The sequence below is a fragment of the Rhinopithecus roxellana genome, chromosome 14 (assembly GCF_007565055.1).
Source record: "Rhinopithecus roxellana isolate Shanxi Qingling chromosome 14, ASM756505v1, whole genome shotgun sequence".
NCBI lineage: Eukaryota > Metazoa > Chordata > Mammalia > Primates > Cercopithecidae > Rhinopithecus > Rhinopithecus roxellana.
The window spans coordinates 75,458,074-75,473,017 of NC_044562.1; the positions used below are offsets into that span (position 1 = coordinate 75,458,074).

The 14,944-nt window shown below is 42.4% G+C and overlaps 1 protein-coding gene and 1 long non-coding RNA gene across 4 annotated transcripts in view; one reads left to right on the forward strand and one right to left on the reverse strand.

Annotated features, from left to right (window-relative positions):
• Positions 1–1,568, reverse strand: part of RAPGEF4 (Rap guanine nucleotide exchange factor 4) — a 315,123-nt gene extending 313,555 nt beyond the window's left edge. Inside the window, exon 1 of one of the 3 annotated variants that reach the window (XM_030916805.1) lies at positions 1,371–1,568. In XM_030916805.1, the coding sequence (XP_030772665.1) occupies positions 1,371–1,435 (65 nt within the window). In that variant the 5' untranslated portion in view covers positions 1,436–1,568. The remainder of the gene's footprint in view (positions 1–1,370) is intronic. The other 2 variants (XM_030916804.1, XM_030916806.1) reach the window with 2 other exon arrangements.
• On the forward strand, positions 1,212–14,277 carry LOC115893259. The gene is made up of 4 exons (XR_004053237.1): positions 1,212–1,292; positions 1,956–2,121; positions 3,050–3,178; positions 10,032–14,277. It is a non-coding gene; the product is annotated as an uncharacterized LOC115893259 (long non-coding RNA).
• Positions 14,278–14,944: the final 667 nt, after the last annotated feature.

Sequence of the window (14,944 nt, forward strand, 5' to 3'; positions counted from 1 at the left end):
ATAATTCCTTTTTCCTGAACTATTAAATTTAGATACTTGACACATTAACAACCTCTATACTTTAAATGCTCTTAGTTCTACATAATCCTGTATGATTTAACCATTACTTTAATTCTCTTACTATTTATTGCATGCAACTATTTCTAATATTAGTACATATCATCTTAGACATAAATAGGGCACTGCCTGCCAAAAAATCTTGCTACTGCGTGGTAATTCAAAGTCAAGACTATTTCTCAGATATATTAAGTTATTCAAATGAGCTACATTTAGCTTTTCTCAAATTACTTAATATTTTCAACAAAGGCCTATAATAGAGTATGCAAAGCATGTCACACTTAAGATTTTCAAGTTTGATCGTGTTACGAATCTGTTAATTGAAAATTTTTCAATATGGCAGAACACAAAATATTTCACACAAATGCAAATAGAGATGTCATGCAGATAGCTGCAAGACGTGAATCATTGCCCTTCTGCATTAAACTCCGAAATTCAGAGGCAGTTCACTCTGCAAGATTTCTTGCTCAGTTCTTAAAAGTTCAGATGCATCACCTTTTTTAATCAGGGTAAGAAGCTATAATTGCTAACATACTGTGTAATGTTTACTGCTAAACCTGCAATCTGGACAAACAGAATATTATGCTGTCAGAGCCTGGAAACAACTGCAATCCACTGTTAACACACACATCCTCCTTAGAGAGAGCTGTCGTCGGGAGTTATATGCTTTATGTATGGTTTTAATTTTTTTTTTTTTTTTTTTTTTTTAGCGTAAAAGTCTTTTCCCGAGAAGCAGGTATTAAGACGAAAGCAGCCTCCCAAATGACCTTCCCTAACACAGACCTTGAGCGAGCGACTGCGGGGGCAGAAAGCTGTGAATTTCAGCAAGGGACTAGACAGCTCCACTGGGTCCCTCACACTTTGCTTTCGAGAACAAAAAAAAGAATGTTACTCTGTACCTGCCGGTGCCCCCACCCCTCCTTAAAACTTAATACCCCGCAAGGTCTGAATAGCTGGAGAGGGTATGCATCGATTCTTCCGTCCCGTGATGCCAAGAGAAAATAAACCCCCACCCAGGAGCGAAGCCTGGAGTCGCGGCGGGGCGGGGGGTTGGAAAGGTGGGTGCTCTCTCCCCTTACTGCGCTGCATTTTCTCCACCACGTGTAATAATCTCATGCCGCTGGCACCCCACGAGAGGCGGGGGTCCTTGTCCTCCTGTCTCCCGGACGAGGACCTCAACCCCTTCCCCCGCTCGGGGACCCCGGCCACCCGCAGCCCGGCCGCGCTGCGCCCAGGTGTGGAGCTGCGGCGGTCTCTGGGCCCGGGCAGCGCTGCAGAGCTCGGCCCCCGGCTGCGGCCCCCGGCCGAGCTACCTTTTATCCAGGCAGGCGATCCATTCCGCGGAGGAGGAAGAATGGGCAGCGTGCGCAGCGACCATGTTGAGCGGCGGCGCGCGGTGTCCCCGGCTGCTGCGACCTCCCGCGCTCGAGCTGCCTGCGCCTCCGCCCCCGCCTCGCCCGCCGCGCGGACCCCGCTCCTCCCGGCCGCCTGGCGACCAGCGCGGCTGCGACGGGCCCGCCCTCCCCGCGGGCTCCCGCGGCCTGGGGCGGGGGGGCGAGGGAGGGGACCTGGGGGGTGGGACGCGGGCGCGGGGAGGGCCAAGCCGCCCGCCCGCCGCTGCACTGCGGCGCCCAGGGGTGGGGATTCCGCCCCGGGGTGGGGACCCCGCGGTCCCGCCCGCTGGGGGGCACTGGGGGTGGCGACCTCGGTGGCCGGCCACCTGCGACAGGTGGCCGCTGCGTCCCTCGGAGACTGGGGGCCCACCCTCATCCCGGGGCCTCTGAGGTGGGGCGGGAGGGCAGGCGCCGCGGCGCGAGTGGGGAGGGGGATGCCAGTGTCTATATATTTTTCATACAGCAAATGCCACTAAAATGGCTGCTGCTTCTCTGTTTCCTTAGAAACCGATGAGTCTTCCTCAGCAGCTGCCGAAACTTGCGGCGGTTGCTTGCTCACCTTTGCTGTCTCCCCTTCAGAAAGGGCTGGAGGGGAGGGCGAGGAAGGCTTGGCGTGGGGACGCCCGTCGAGTCTCTCAGTGAGGAATGAGAGGCCAGCTTCTCCTGCGGGGTGAGGAAGGGCTGGGCGCAATGGGGGCAGCGCGGGCAGGGCTGGGGGCAGGGAGGGAGGGGGCTGGTGGGCCCAATGCGGACTGAGGGGGTGACATGCTGAAGTCACTGGCCTTGAACCCTGGGCCTGCCTGGGCTTCCATCACCTGCATGGTGAAGAAAACACAGATGAGAATGGGGAGTATCCGGGCCACAGCAGAACTGAGGTTTTAGGATGCGGGCCGAGACCCCGGAGCGCTCAGGTGAACTTGGATGGCTGGCCCCACTTGCTGTTCTTCCTCTGGCTGGAGTGTTGAATGGGTGGTGATAACGGCCTGTCTCTTGTAGATGTTCACACAAATGTCATGTCTACAAGTTGTTCAGTTACACTCTGCCAAGAACCAAATTACATGCCAATAAATCGTTTAGGAATTTGGGGACAAGTTAAATCTTTTGGACTATTACCAAGCACTGTTTTGATATTTATGGCACTGCATTTGGGGGCCAGACAGTGGGAGAAAGGGACATAGCATTGCTTATTGCTTTCTTGTACTGTTCCCCATTCCCCCCTCCCCCCACACCCCCCACCTCCGCCCACCTCCGCCCACCTCCGCCCACCTCCCATCCAACCCTGCTAAGGGGAGAGTCAAGGGGACTGGAAAGAAGGAAAGAGCAAGTGCTCTCTGGGATGCTTTGATTCTAATAAAACAATTATGATCATGATATAAAAGCCTCCAAAGATGTGCCATTTCCCTCTGCTCGATAGCCAGGATCTGGTTTCAGACCTGCCACAGTGTTCCAGCAGCAACTCTTCCCTCCCTGCTCAGGGCTTTTCCCCCAGTTAACCTTCATTCTGTTAATTTGTATCATGTTTATGGTAATATTTAAAATAACATACTATATAAAGGTTAACCAAAGGTATTTATGTTGCAGCTTCTTTTACTATACAGGTATGAAGGAGGAACTGTATCTCCTGTATATATTAAGTTTCATTTATTAAAACATCAGAGAGCACCTAAGAATGTTTCAAGGTCACCAAAAGCTTTCTGAAAATGGCTTTCTGCAAAGAAGGTTTCCAAGTAAGGAGCTAGAGGAGAAAGGAGCTGCACATCATGTATTATCACACAGGCTTGGAGTTGCCATAGCTTTGGTTATGATACTAATAATAGTTGCCATTTATTGAACATCCACTGAGTGTTAGACCCTGTGCAGCACTCCTTAGATGTGTGATCCCATTTAATCTTCAGAACACTCTGTGAGGCAGAGCCAGAAGGACACTACTCCACAAAGAGCAATAAATCCTTGAAAATGTAATGAAATATTGAAAATGATATGTATCAGTACTTTCAGGGAGAGTGTTAATTGGATTGGAAGGAAGACACTGATGAGCTGCTGGGAGTGAGAGTGAGACCCTTGAGGAGTTTACAGTGCATTTTAAGGAGTGTAGCCCTGATGAACTGCAAGGCGTTTGTTTTGCTGTGTGGGGGGCTCTGCCTTTTCTCTAAAGAGAAGTTGAAGACTTATTTAAAGAACATCCTTTCGAAGGAGCACCAAAAATCACTAGCTCACCCAGAGCATGCGCATGTCTCCATCCAGCCCTAGAGGAAGGTACGAGTAACTCCAAGATACTCACTAAGACATTGAACTCAGGAAGGGTCTAACCCAGCTACAAGAGATGGGGCCCCAGAGCTGAATTTGGGTCTGTCTGATTCCAAACCCTTGCACATCGGTGATGGTATCCCTGTTTCTGCCAGTAGAATGGCATATCTACAATGACTGTCCAGAGGGTAAGAACAAAATAGTTATAAATCAGTTTTTTAATGTAAAAATAGAGAAATGTGTGAGGAATTAAAAAATAGAGATCCTTAAAACGTCAGGAATAGTTTACTGTCCTATAGATTATCTTGTGATCTGAAAGGGATTTGATTGCTGGTCAAGAACTACAGGAATAAAGGAAACTCTGTTGATAATTAGTTATTATAGTATTAAGAGGAAGAAAATGGGCTTTTGCTTGGATTGGATGGGAAAGGCAAAGAACTAAAGAATATTTATTCATTTCCCTCTCTTTAAAAGAACATAATGTATGTCAGTCCCAAAAGAGCACATGTTGTATGATCCTATTTATGTGAAACTTCCAGAAAAAGCGAATCTATAGAGATGGAAAGTAGATTAGGAATTGCCTAAGTCTGGGATGTGGGAATAAGGGATGACTGCAGATGGACCTGAAAAATCTTCTAGAAATGATCTAAAATTGGACTGCGGTGATGGATACACAACTCTATAAATTTAATAACAATCATCAAATGGTACAGTTAAAATGAGTGAATTTTATAGTATGCAAATTATCTCAATAAAAATGTTAAGTAAATAAAATATTAATGAACCCATATGGAGAAGAAAAATATGATTGATCTTTTGGGGGGAAATACAGAAAAGTATAGGAGAAAAAGTAAAAATTACCCATAATTCCATCACCTAGGGGTAATACTGTGAATATTTTAGTGCATTTAATTCTAAACTTTTCTATTATAAAAAGATACAATCAAGGCCAAGCACAGTGGCTCACATCTGTAGTCCCAGCACTTTGGGAGGCCAAGGCAGGAGAATTGCCTGAGACCAGGAGTTCAAGACCAGCCAGGGCAACATAGTGAGACCCCCCATCTCTACAAAAATTTTTTAAAAATAAAAATTAGAAGTGATATGATCATACATGTACCCACAAACATATACATATATGTATATGTATATATGTGCCTATCATGTATGTGTATAGATACATATATTCAAACAGACTTGAAAGCATTAATAGTTTATAGGCTACTTTTTCTATTGGAATGGAAAAATGCTTTACTTTCCTTAAAAAATCCTTAAACATTTTTTCCTGGTCACCAAATATTCTAGTGTATAGCTATAATTTACTTACACTATCTTTTGAGACTTGTTTTTTCACTGGGAAAAGGTATTATCTGCTTAATCTCAGATCTTCCTGTAGTTTAGTGAACTCTTTCTCTACTAGAGAACTAAGATCTCTACTGAAGATCTCCATGAGACAAAGATGAGACAAGACCAATATCTGTTAATGCTATGTAGATCCTCGAACGAGTTGCTAAATGTCTGATTTCCATTTTGTTCATCTGAGCAGAGGTTCAAAGTTAGGAATCTGAAGGCAGGCAGCCAAGTTCAAATTGCAGCCATATCTTCTACTAAATGTTTGGCCTTAAATTAACTACTTAGCCTAAGACTCTGTGTCATCATCTGTAGAGTGGACAAATTAATAGTATTATACATGAATTTGGTATTTGTAGGATTTTTAGCACAAGTGCCAAGCACATAGTGAGTGTTCAATAACTCTTAGCTACTATTCTCCATATAGTACAGATAATACTAGGTGCTCTCTGCATTTCGCAGGGACCTGGTGGTGATAAGCCATCGAGATCACTTATACTAAAGGGCTTTGACATCTATAAATTGCAAGTTTTGGCTATGAAGGATACAAGGGATGGGTCTCCTGAGAAACCCATAGAAATTCTCCAGGAAATTCTATTGTAGATCGAGCATTCACTCATATCTGTATATGGGGAAAAAAATCTGATTCACCATGTTTTAGGTACCTGATTGGAAGGTAGGCTATAAAAATACATCTATCACTCCTGCTGGTGATATAACCAATTCAATGAAGACACAGTACTCCTGGGGTGAAATCATAAAAGCAATTTTAATATTTTCTCTCACTGTACTTTTAAACTTGCTCAGTGAAGGCAATTCTACCTCTGCCACTGGATATAGCTTTTTTGGTCACTTATAGGTAATAGAAAGTACCAGATTCTTTCTGTTAGAGTGCCCAAACCAATATATCACTACATATTTCAATCTTTATTTCAAAGAAAAGAATTATCTCCTCCTCCTCAACCGTACAGCTGGTCATAGGCAAGTCTCAGCCTTTAGGAGAGAAGACGTGGTCAGCTTCTCCTTTCCTTCCTTATCCCAGACCACCATGAAAGCTGCTGGTTTTGACCCTTCCAGGATCAGAGTAGGGAAGGAAAGAGAGAAAAGAAGGGGCAGGTAAGTTCTTACTTTACTGGAACAGTTGTAAGATGGCATTGTCTTTTCCAAACCTGGCAAATGTCAAGCCTGCTCTTTCTCTTGTGGGTGCCTTCATGTTTTCTTAGGTGCCCCTCCTGCTGGGCCCCCCACATAGGCAAGTGCCACTGGATTTCCTGAGTCCCCTCCAAATTTCCTCCCTCTATAGGACTCCCAATTTATCCTCCACCCACACCCCAGCTGTCCTCCTGAGCAGGATTTAAAGGGGCTCCAGGATCATTCTCTTCTGTGTGTCCCGCATTTGGTCCATAGGGACACTCAATGCCTATTTTGCTCTAATAAACTCAGTGCAGACCAAGTCGAACAAACAGCACAGCCTCTTCACTCGCCAAAGAGGCTCACCAGTCCCTCTCTATTGATCTGCAGGTTTCCAGGGCTGGAGTCAGACAACAATCCCCTATGCTCCCAACTTATAGGTTCTCTGAGTGGCCCACATGGAGAGGAAAAAATAATATGAGAAATACTATTTTTCAAGACTTTCCATGACTAAAACAAGAAAATACTCCTGTTTTAGTCATGATTCTCCAGAGAAATAGAACCAATGGATTATATATCTATAACTATGTCTATAGCTGTATCTATAAAAGGAGATTTATTATGAGGAATTGGCTCCCACAATTATGGAAGCTGAGAAGTCCTACCATATGCCATCTGCAAGATGGAAACCCAGGAAAGCAGTGTAATTCAGTCTGAATCCAAAAGCCTGAAAACGAAGGAAGCTGCTAAAAATCCCAATCCAAGAGCAGAAGATGAGATGTCCCAGTGCTAGCAGTAAGGCAGGAAAAAAGGGGCAAATTTCTCTTTTTGTTCTGTTCAGGTCCCCAACTAATGGGATGCTGCCTCCTCAAGGAGGGCCATCTACTGACTCCACTGATTGAAACGCTGATCTCATCCAGAAAAACCCTCACAAAAAATACAAAGAAACAATGTTTAATCTGGGGACCCCTTGGTCTACTCAGGGTGACACATAAAATTAACCATTACAACTCCTCACAAAATCTTCCTTTAATTTCTCCTTCATAGATACTGTTATTTCCCCCTTCGGGTGAGAAGTTTTGGACCCGTGAAACTGGTCTTTAGTATTTTGATTGAAAGTTTGCATCTTGGCATCTCAGTTTGGAATTATGTATCTATTCTACTTGGGTGCCTCCTGTGAAACTTGCAATTTAACATCTGTGACTTAGGCTAGTGAAAACTGAATCAAGTCAACTTCCTTCCACACCTTCAACATTAATTCCTACTCAACCAAGACAATTGCCTTTTCTCCGCAAAGTGATTCGCTTGGGAGTTGTGAGGAATACCATACTCATTAGGGAAGTACAGCTCTTACAGTCTCTTGAGCTTTCTAAAAAAGAAATGCGTAATTAAAAATATCTGATCAGGAGAGTCCCAATTTGTGGGTTATAATAAAATGGTTGTGGTTTGTTTTAAAACTGTGATTTGTCCATTTAGGGGAATATATTTGGATTAAGATCTTAAAGCAATAATAAGGCACGACAGGAAAGTGGCTAAAATTTTATTTACGATAACAAAATTTTTTAGACTTTACTGCTAAAGCAAAAGTCACAAATGACCCACATCTAGGACCTCAATATTTTCAGTACTAAATTAGGTATTGAGGAAAGAAAAGAACTTTCATCTGAGGATTGTGAGCCCTTTCGAATTGTTAGGCCCAGAGAAGCATTAAAATGAGATCACAGTTGTGCCTTATTCCCCACTCTGAGCTATGTATTTATCTCCTGAAACTGGTTAGCTATTGCCACAGTAGCTATAAATTAACCTAATAGTGACACACCAGACACTATAACCCACACCCTATAGCTTAACAATGTATAGCCAATCACTAATCAGTGTTAATTCTGTAAACCAATGAGAATTCCTGACAAACAACTTTGTATCAGCCCACTCGCTGTCTTCCTTTCTTACCTTTAAAACTCACCCTGTAGGCCCTGCACAGTGGCTCACTCGTGTAATCCCAGCACTTTGGGACACCAAGGCAGGTCGGTCGCTTGAGGCCAGGAGTTCAAGACCAGCCTGGGCAACATGGCGAAACTCCATCTCTACAAAAAATACAAAAATCAGCCAGACATGGTGGCACTCACCTATAGTCCCAGCTACTTGGGGGGCTAAGGTGGGAGGATCACTTGAACCTGGGAGGTTGAGGCTGCAGTAAGCTGAAATTGCACCACTGCACTCCAGCCTGGGTGACAAAGTAAGACCCTGTTTAAAAAGGGAAAAAAGGAAAAGAAAAAAAAAAAAAGATAAATAAAAGTCCACCTGTAACTACCACTAATCAGAGTGTCTATTCAGGGCAACGTGCATCTATGCTCCTGGGTTGCAATCTTCAAACTCGGCCCAAATAAACTCCTACTTATATTAACTCTGCCTCAGTTCCTTTCTTTTAGATCGACAGTATTATTACATTTCTTTGTGTCTTTTAGAAGCAGAGTTTTTGTTTTGTTTTGGTTTTGTATTTCTATCATTATGGCATGTAAAAGTAAATTAAATTAGAAAGGAATTAGCCATTTAGTTTTAACTGTACTTTAGATATATCCAACTTCAGGGCACTAGAATTAAGGCAGACAACTAAATATGAGCACAAGAAAAAAAAATTGGTTTGAACTTGTCTAGTGACTGCCTTCCAATCTCCAGCTTCGTAGAAGACTAAGGTAAAGTTCTGTTTTTTACTCCCTGTGCTCTTCAGGTAACTTCATAGGTAAGTGCAGTTATAGTTCCTAGTTTTACAGAAAGGTAAATCAAACAGTCAGGAGGCAAAGTTAAAATGAACTCTCTTAATTAAAAAAAAATTCAGAGTTAAAATTTGTGACTTAGTTATTAATGGAAGCAAGTCTTAAGAGAAAAGAAAAATCTTTTGTCCTGGAAGTAACTGTGTCTGTTTGAGAAGCATACTGACCTCTATAAAGAAAATGGTAGTTATTAGTGTTAATTCCTATAACATACAAACTCCCTGCATCCTGGGAGGCAATAGGCTAGGAAAGAGCTTGAATGCTCCGCCTTGCCCCCTTCCCAGAAGGAACAATTCCTCACAAACCGCGAATGGTGAAAGTCAGCAATCCACAAATCACTCAGGTCCAAACTGGGTTCAGCACTCCACCTATGCCAAAGTCTTTCTCACCAAAACGAAGCCTGCACTTCCTCACCAAAACAAAAGGAGAGGGTTACATATGCCACTTTCTCAAGCTCAGTCGGTAAAGTCACAGTAATGAACTTTGGTACATAATCTGCAGTGAGGAAAATGTCACCATGTCACAGCTTTAGTCTTAGGCCTAGTTTCTAGTGGTGGAGTATATTTATTTTGGTGAAATAACAAGCTGCCCTAGCTTTTTATTATTGTACAAAAGACACAGAGTACATTATTCAACTCACAAAATCTCTACCTGTGTTATGCACATTTTTCACACTAATCGAGAAAATTACCACAAACTAATTTTGAATGAACGATGGTCACCCAGTGTTTGTTACAATTTCCTTTTCATCAGTAATCCAATATGGTCTCCTACATATTTCAAAAAATGGATGACTTTATATAGTGGATTGCCCAGAGAAAATAGCACAGGAAAGAGAGAATGTGACTAAAAATCATAGTGACTATATTGAACCAAGAGCATGTGTGACTTGAAGGAAGCAAAATGGACAACTGTCATTTAAAGTGAGACACATTAAATCTTGACTGGGCAATAAGTAATAAGGAGCTGAGCTCTTTTGCTTAGGTGACACTAATTTTCACCTTAAAAATATGATAGTGCCACAGCTAGTAAAGAAGATATATTTATTGGCATTTTAGGACTAAAAGTACTAGTTTGGTTCCAGAGATAGAAAATAACTCAGGAAGCTTAGAAGAGGTCAACCTGGGAAGACAGGATTCTTTCTCCCCACTGTGACTCTGCAGGAAGCAATCACCTCCCCTCTGGGCAAGGTCGACCCTCCAAGTCCAGATGAGAAGAGTTCCCTCTGTCTGCTCTTTCCTCTGCCTTATGACCCAGAGGTTTTGCAGCTGTGATCCTGGCAGCCCCTGGCCTCCTCAGGGAGCTGCAGAATTCAAGCCCTGGAAATGGAGCTCTCCTTTCAGCTGCACCTAGGTCCTGACCTGCTTAAGACAGGCCTGTCTGGACATAAGAGAACCCCACTGCCACCCACTCAGCTACTCCCTAACAGACTACAGACACAAAGTCTTTTTCATTTCTTTATATCCATTGATTCCTCGAGTCATTGAAACTCAATAAATATTTACTGAGCACCTACAATGTGCCAGTCACTGTGACAGGCACTGAAAAAAGGGCAAAGGACGAGCAGATACATTTCCTACTTGCAGGGAACGCTGTGGTAGTGAGTAAAATGAGACATAGCAAATAAACACATAAATATATAGTATGTCCAATGGCGATAATTGATGTGAAGAATGATTAAGCAAAACAAAGAAATGCAGAGACAGGGAAGGGGCATCTATCTGATATGAAGTAGTCAGAGAAGGCCTCTCTGGTCAGATGACATTTGGGCAGAACCTGGGGCCTGTCTCAGCACCACCTGTCCCTTCCTCAGCCACTTGCTCCCTGCAGCCACCACAGGCCCCTGTGGTTTTCCTGCCTGAGGCTCACCAGCCACAGGCCTAGAATATCTGGCTTCTCTCCCCATGTCCAAACTCAGCAGAAATGCCAAACTGCAGGGCCTTGTTTCCTGAGCAACTGCCAATGGGGCTGAATGATGCAACACGGAAAGGAAGAGGATTTAATTCCCCCTGAATGGACTTTGACCAGTGGGAGACAGGAAACAGGAGATTGGAGGATACTGGGCAGCTGAACTGCCTCTCCCTTTCCCCCTCCGTCTGGTGCACAATTTCTCCACACAGCCTGCTGTGTGGCCAAGCCTGTGCACCGACTGAGTGTTATGGGTTCACCTATGTTCCCCAAAGAGATATGTCGAAGTCCTAACCCCCAAGAACTGTGAATGTGGCTTTATAGTATTTGGAAATAGGGTCTTTGCTGATGGAATCAAGTTAAGATGAAGTCATTAAGGGAGTGGGGGCCTAATCCAATCTCTTGTCCTTAGAAGGAGAAAGACAGAGACACATCAGGAGAAGACGGTGAGGTGACATTGGAGGCAGAGATTGGATTAATGTATCTAAATGTTAGGTGACACCACAGAGAGCCCCAAACACCAAGGCTAGAAGAGGCAGGGAAGGAGCCTCCCCTACAGGTTTCAGAGGGAGCATGGCCTCGCCATACTTGAATTTCAGACTTCTAGCATCCAGAACTGTGACACAATACATTTCTGTTGTTCTGAGTGACAACAGTGTGTGGTGCCTTACTACAGCTGCTCTGGAAGCTAACATATCGAGCAGCCAGCTGTGTGAGATTGTACCTGCCAAGTAACCCTCTAAGCCTTAACCTTTGCCCAGGCCTCTGTTTCCAGAGAACTGTGACAGATAGGTAGACCTGAATAAAGCAAAGGATGATATCTACAGGGATATTTGAGGACAGGGAGTGCTGACAAGGGAGGAGCTAGTGCAAAGGCCCTGAGGTGGCAGTATGCTTGGTGTGTTGGAGGAGCAGGAGGGCGGCCAGGGTGTTTGCGGGAGTGAATAAGGGGAAGAGTGTTCAGAGAAGAAGTCAGAGAAGGGGCCAAAGACAGGTTCTCTAGGGCCAGAAAGGCATTTGGATCTTTTCAACATTATCTTCTTGACATGTAATTTATATAGCAGTAAAATGAAGAAAATGGGTGACTATTTTGTGATTTTTTTAGATATATAAAACCATGTGATCACCATCCAGATCAAATGTTGAACATTTCCATCACCCCAGAGAGTTCACTCCTGTTACCTTCCAGTTGGTACAACTTACCAATCCTGAGGCAACCACTACTCTCTCTTTTATCACCATAAATTTGTTTTAACCTGTTCCTTAATGGCATATAAACGAAACAACATAGCATGCTTTTGCTCAAAATAGTGCTTGTGAGGCTCATCCAGGTTGCTGTGTGTATACTTCAATTATTTTTATTGCTGAGTAGTATTCCATTGCCTGGATATATCACAAATTATTTATCCATTCTTCTGCTGATGAATATTTGAGTTATTTGCAGTTTAGGCCTGTAATAAATGAAGTTTCCAGGAACATTTATGTTTTCCTCTTATTTTGGTTGTATGCAATCATTTCTCTTGGTATAAACCTAGCAGTGTACTTTCTGGGTCAACTGACTTAGGTTTAGGTTAACTGTGTTCGTTTATACCATTTCATACTCCTGCCAGCAATATATGAGTTCCAGATATTCTGCATCCTCACCTACACTTGGAGCCTTTCTGGTAGGTGTGTAGTGGTATTGAATTGTGCTTTTAATATGCATTTTCCTGCTGACCAATGCACTCCTTTTTATATCCCTATTGTTCACATATCTCCTTTTATGAAATACGTGTTCAAGTGTTTTGTTCACATTTTATGTTTTTGTTATGGCCACATCTCACTTCCAGAATCTGTATTGGTTATCTATCGCAGCATTAAAAAAGTACTCTAAAGCTTGACAGCTAAAAACAACAAACATTCATTCTCTCATACAATCTCTGCGGGTCAGGAACCTGGGTGCAGCTTCATGGGGTGGTTCTGGCTCAGGGTCTCAGGTTGCATTTGAGCTGCTGTCTGAGGTTGTAGCCCTACCTATCAAAGCTGAACCAGAGCCAGACTCTTATGTCTGAACTCACTTATGTGAGCTTCAGCGTGAGAAATGTATGAATTTTGTTTGACGAAATATTGAAAAGCTTAACAACTTCCTCCTACTCTTATTGGCCTCTTGGTGCCCAGTATCTCAGTCTGAAAAATCTCATCTATAGGAATAAATGGCAGCAAAGACAGAACCAAGGTCCCACAGCTATCAGGGAGGTTGGCAGATGAGTGAAGAAAAAGGGGTGTCAGCAATCTAAAAATATTCAGGCTCCCAGAAATATAACTGTTTGAAATGACTCACTTTTATTAAGATCCTGCCATCTCACTTAGCAGCTTAAAAAAAAATAGATCATAGCAGAATGTTTCAAATTCTCCATAAATGGCCATTTGATCCAGCAACCTACCTGTGGAAATTTATGCCAAGATTAGAATCTACAAAACACATACAGAGACGCACATTAAAGTATTATTTATTATGAATCTAAATTGTGGAATCCTTAAAGAGAATACATATTCCCTCAAAAGAATACCATGGTGTTATTAAAAGTAGTCATTATGAGTGGTTAGGATATAATATAATATTACAGGAAATTCTTAGGATATACCATTAAGTAGAAAAACTTTTCTTCCCAGCTTTTCAATGTGAAAATTTTTAAACTTACAGAAAAGTTGTAAGACCAGAACAATAAATGCTTGTATAGCCTTCATCTAGATTATCCAACAGTGACCACAGTTGCCACATTTCTTTAAGTGTAATGCACATCCTTTGAGAGTTAAGTGCAGATATTTTGGCACCATGGTCTAAGTACTACAACACTTATCTAAAATTATCGAAGGAAACTCTTGTACAGTTTTCACCCTCAAGACATTTAACTTTGATATAAAGTTTATATTCAAATTTCTCCAAAAGATTTAAAACTATCTTTTTGGCTTGTTTTATCCAGGACTCAATGGATAATTGAGCACTGCATTTAGTTGTTGTGCCTCTTTAGTCTTCTTTGATCTAAAACAATCCCTCAATCATTTAAAAAAATTCTTTAATGACTGACATTTTTAAAAGACTCTGGAGCAGTTATTTTACAGAATATCCCTCAAGTTGGATGTGTCTGTTTCCTCAAGATTAGAAATTACATGAACTTTTTGGCTAAATTCTCCATTTTATTTTGTGTTCAAAATATATTACTCTTTCCCATGTCCTGTGAAAATAAAAAATCTCTAATGTGTTTGTGAAAAAGATTAAACTAAGATTTTGTTTGGATGCAGTGTGTTTTGGACTTAGGTGTGTGTATCTGAATTTCATCCTTTGTCATCCAGAAAATAGTACAATAACTAAGAACATGTAGCTTAAGAAATCCAGGCACTTGAGAGCCACTGTAAGTAAACTCTAATTCCCACAGCAGAAAGAAGGGGTCTATCCGCTTTTTAACCACCAAACAGTTGTCTATATCAACAGGGACTGTTTCCTATTCTTTGTTTCCTTCTATTTGCCAGACCAGTCTATAAGCCAGTAAGGAGTTCATCGGTTCATCAGAATAGACTTCAAGACACTAGATCACAATCCCAAAGATTAAAATCATCTGCTTTGCCACTGCTCCAATAGAAGCAGTATGTGTGCCTTCAAAATTGTTTTACTAGAAATTTTGAGTCCTGAAAATACCTGATTTCTAAACTAAACAAGCAGAATCTAGGCAGAGGGATGTGTAAATTTCATTTATAACTTAGCCGATTAAGGCTGCCAATAAATCACACCAACTTATATAAGTAACAGCCATGGTAAGGATATTGCCTTAATGGTAAGTGCCTCCTACTTGAGACTTACAAATATGGGTACTATTTCTAGGAACAGCCTACTGAATGCATCCAAGAGCTTGGCTTAAGTCCCAGGGATGACAAAGTTCTTTGAACCCATGCCATCACTCCTACCTCACCTGCCATGATAGTTATTGCCAATTAATCACAGTGTTCTTTTCTATTAGCCTGGACACTGCCTCAGACAATTTCCCAACACAGCACTACAAGCAGCCACTAATAATAATTTGGAGTCAATACATCAGATGAAATCTTTTATCA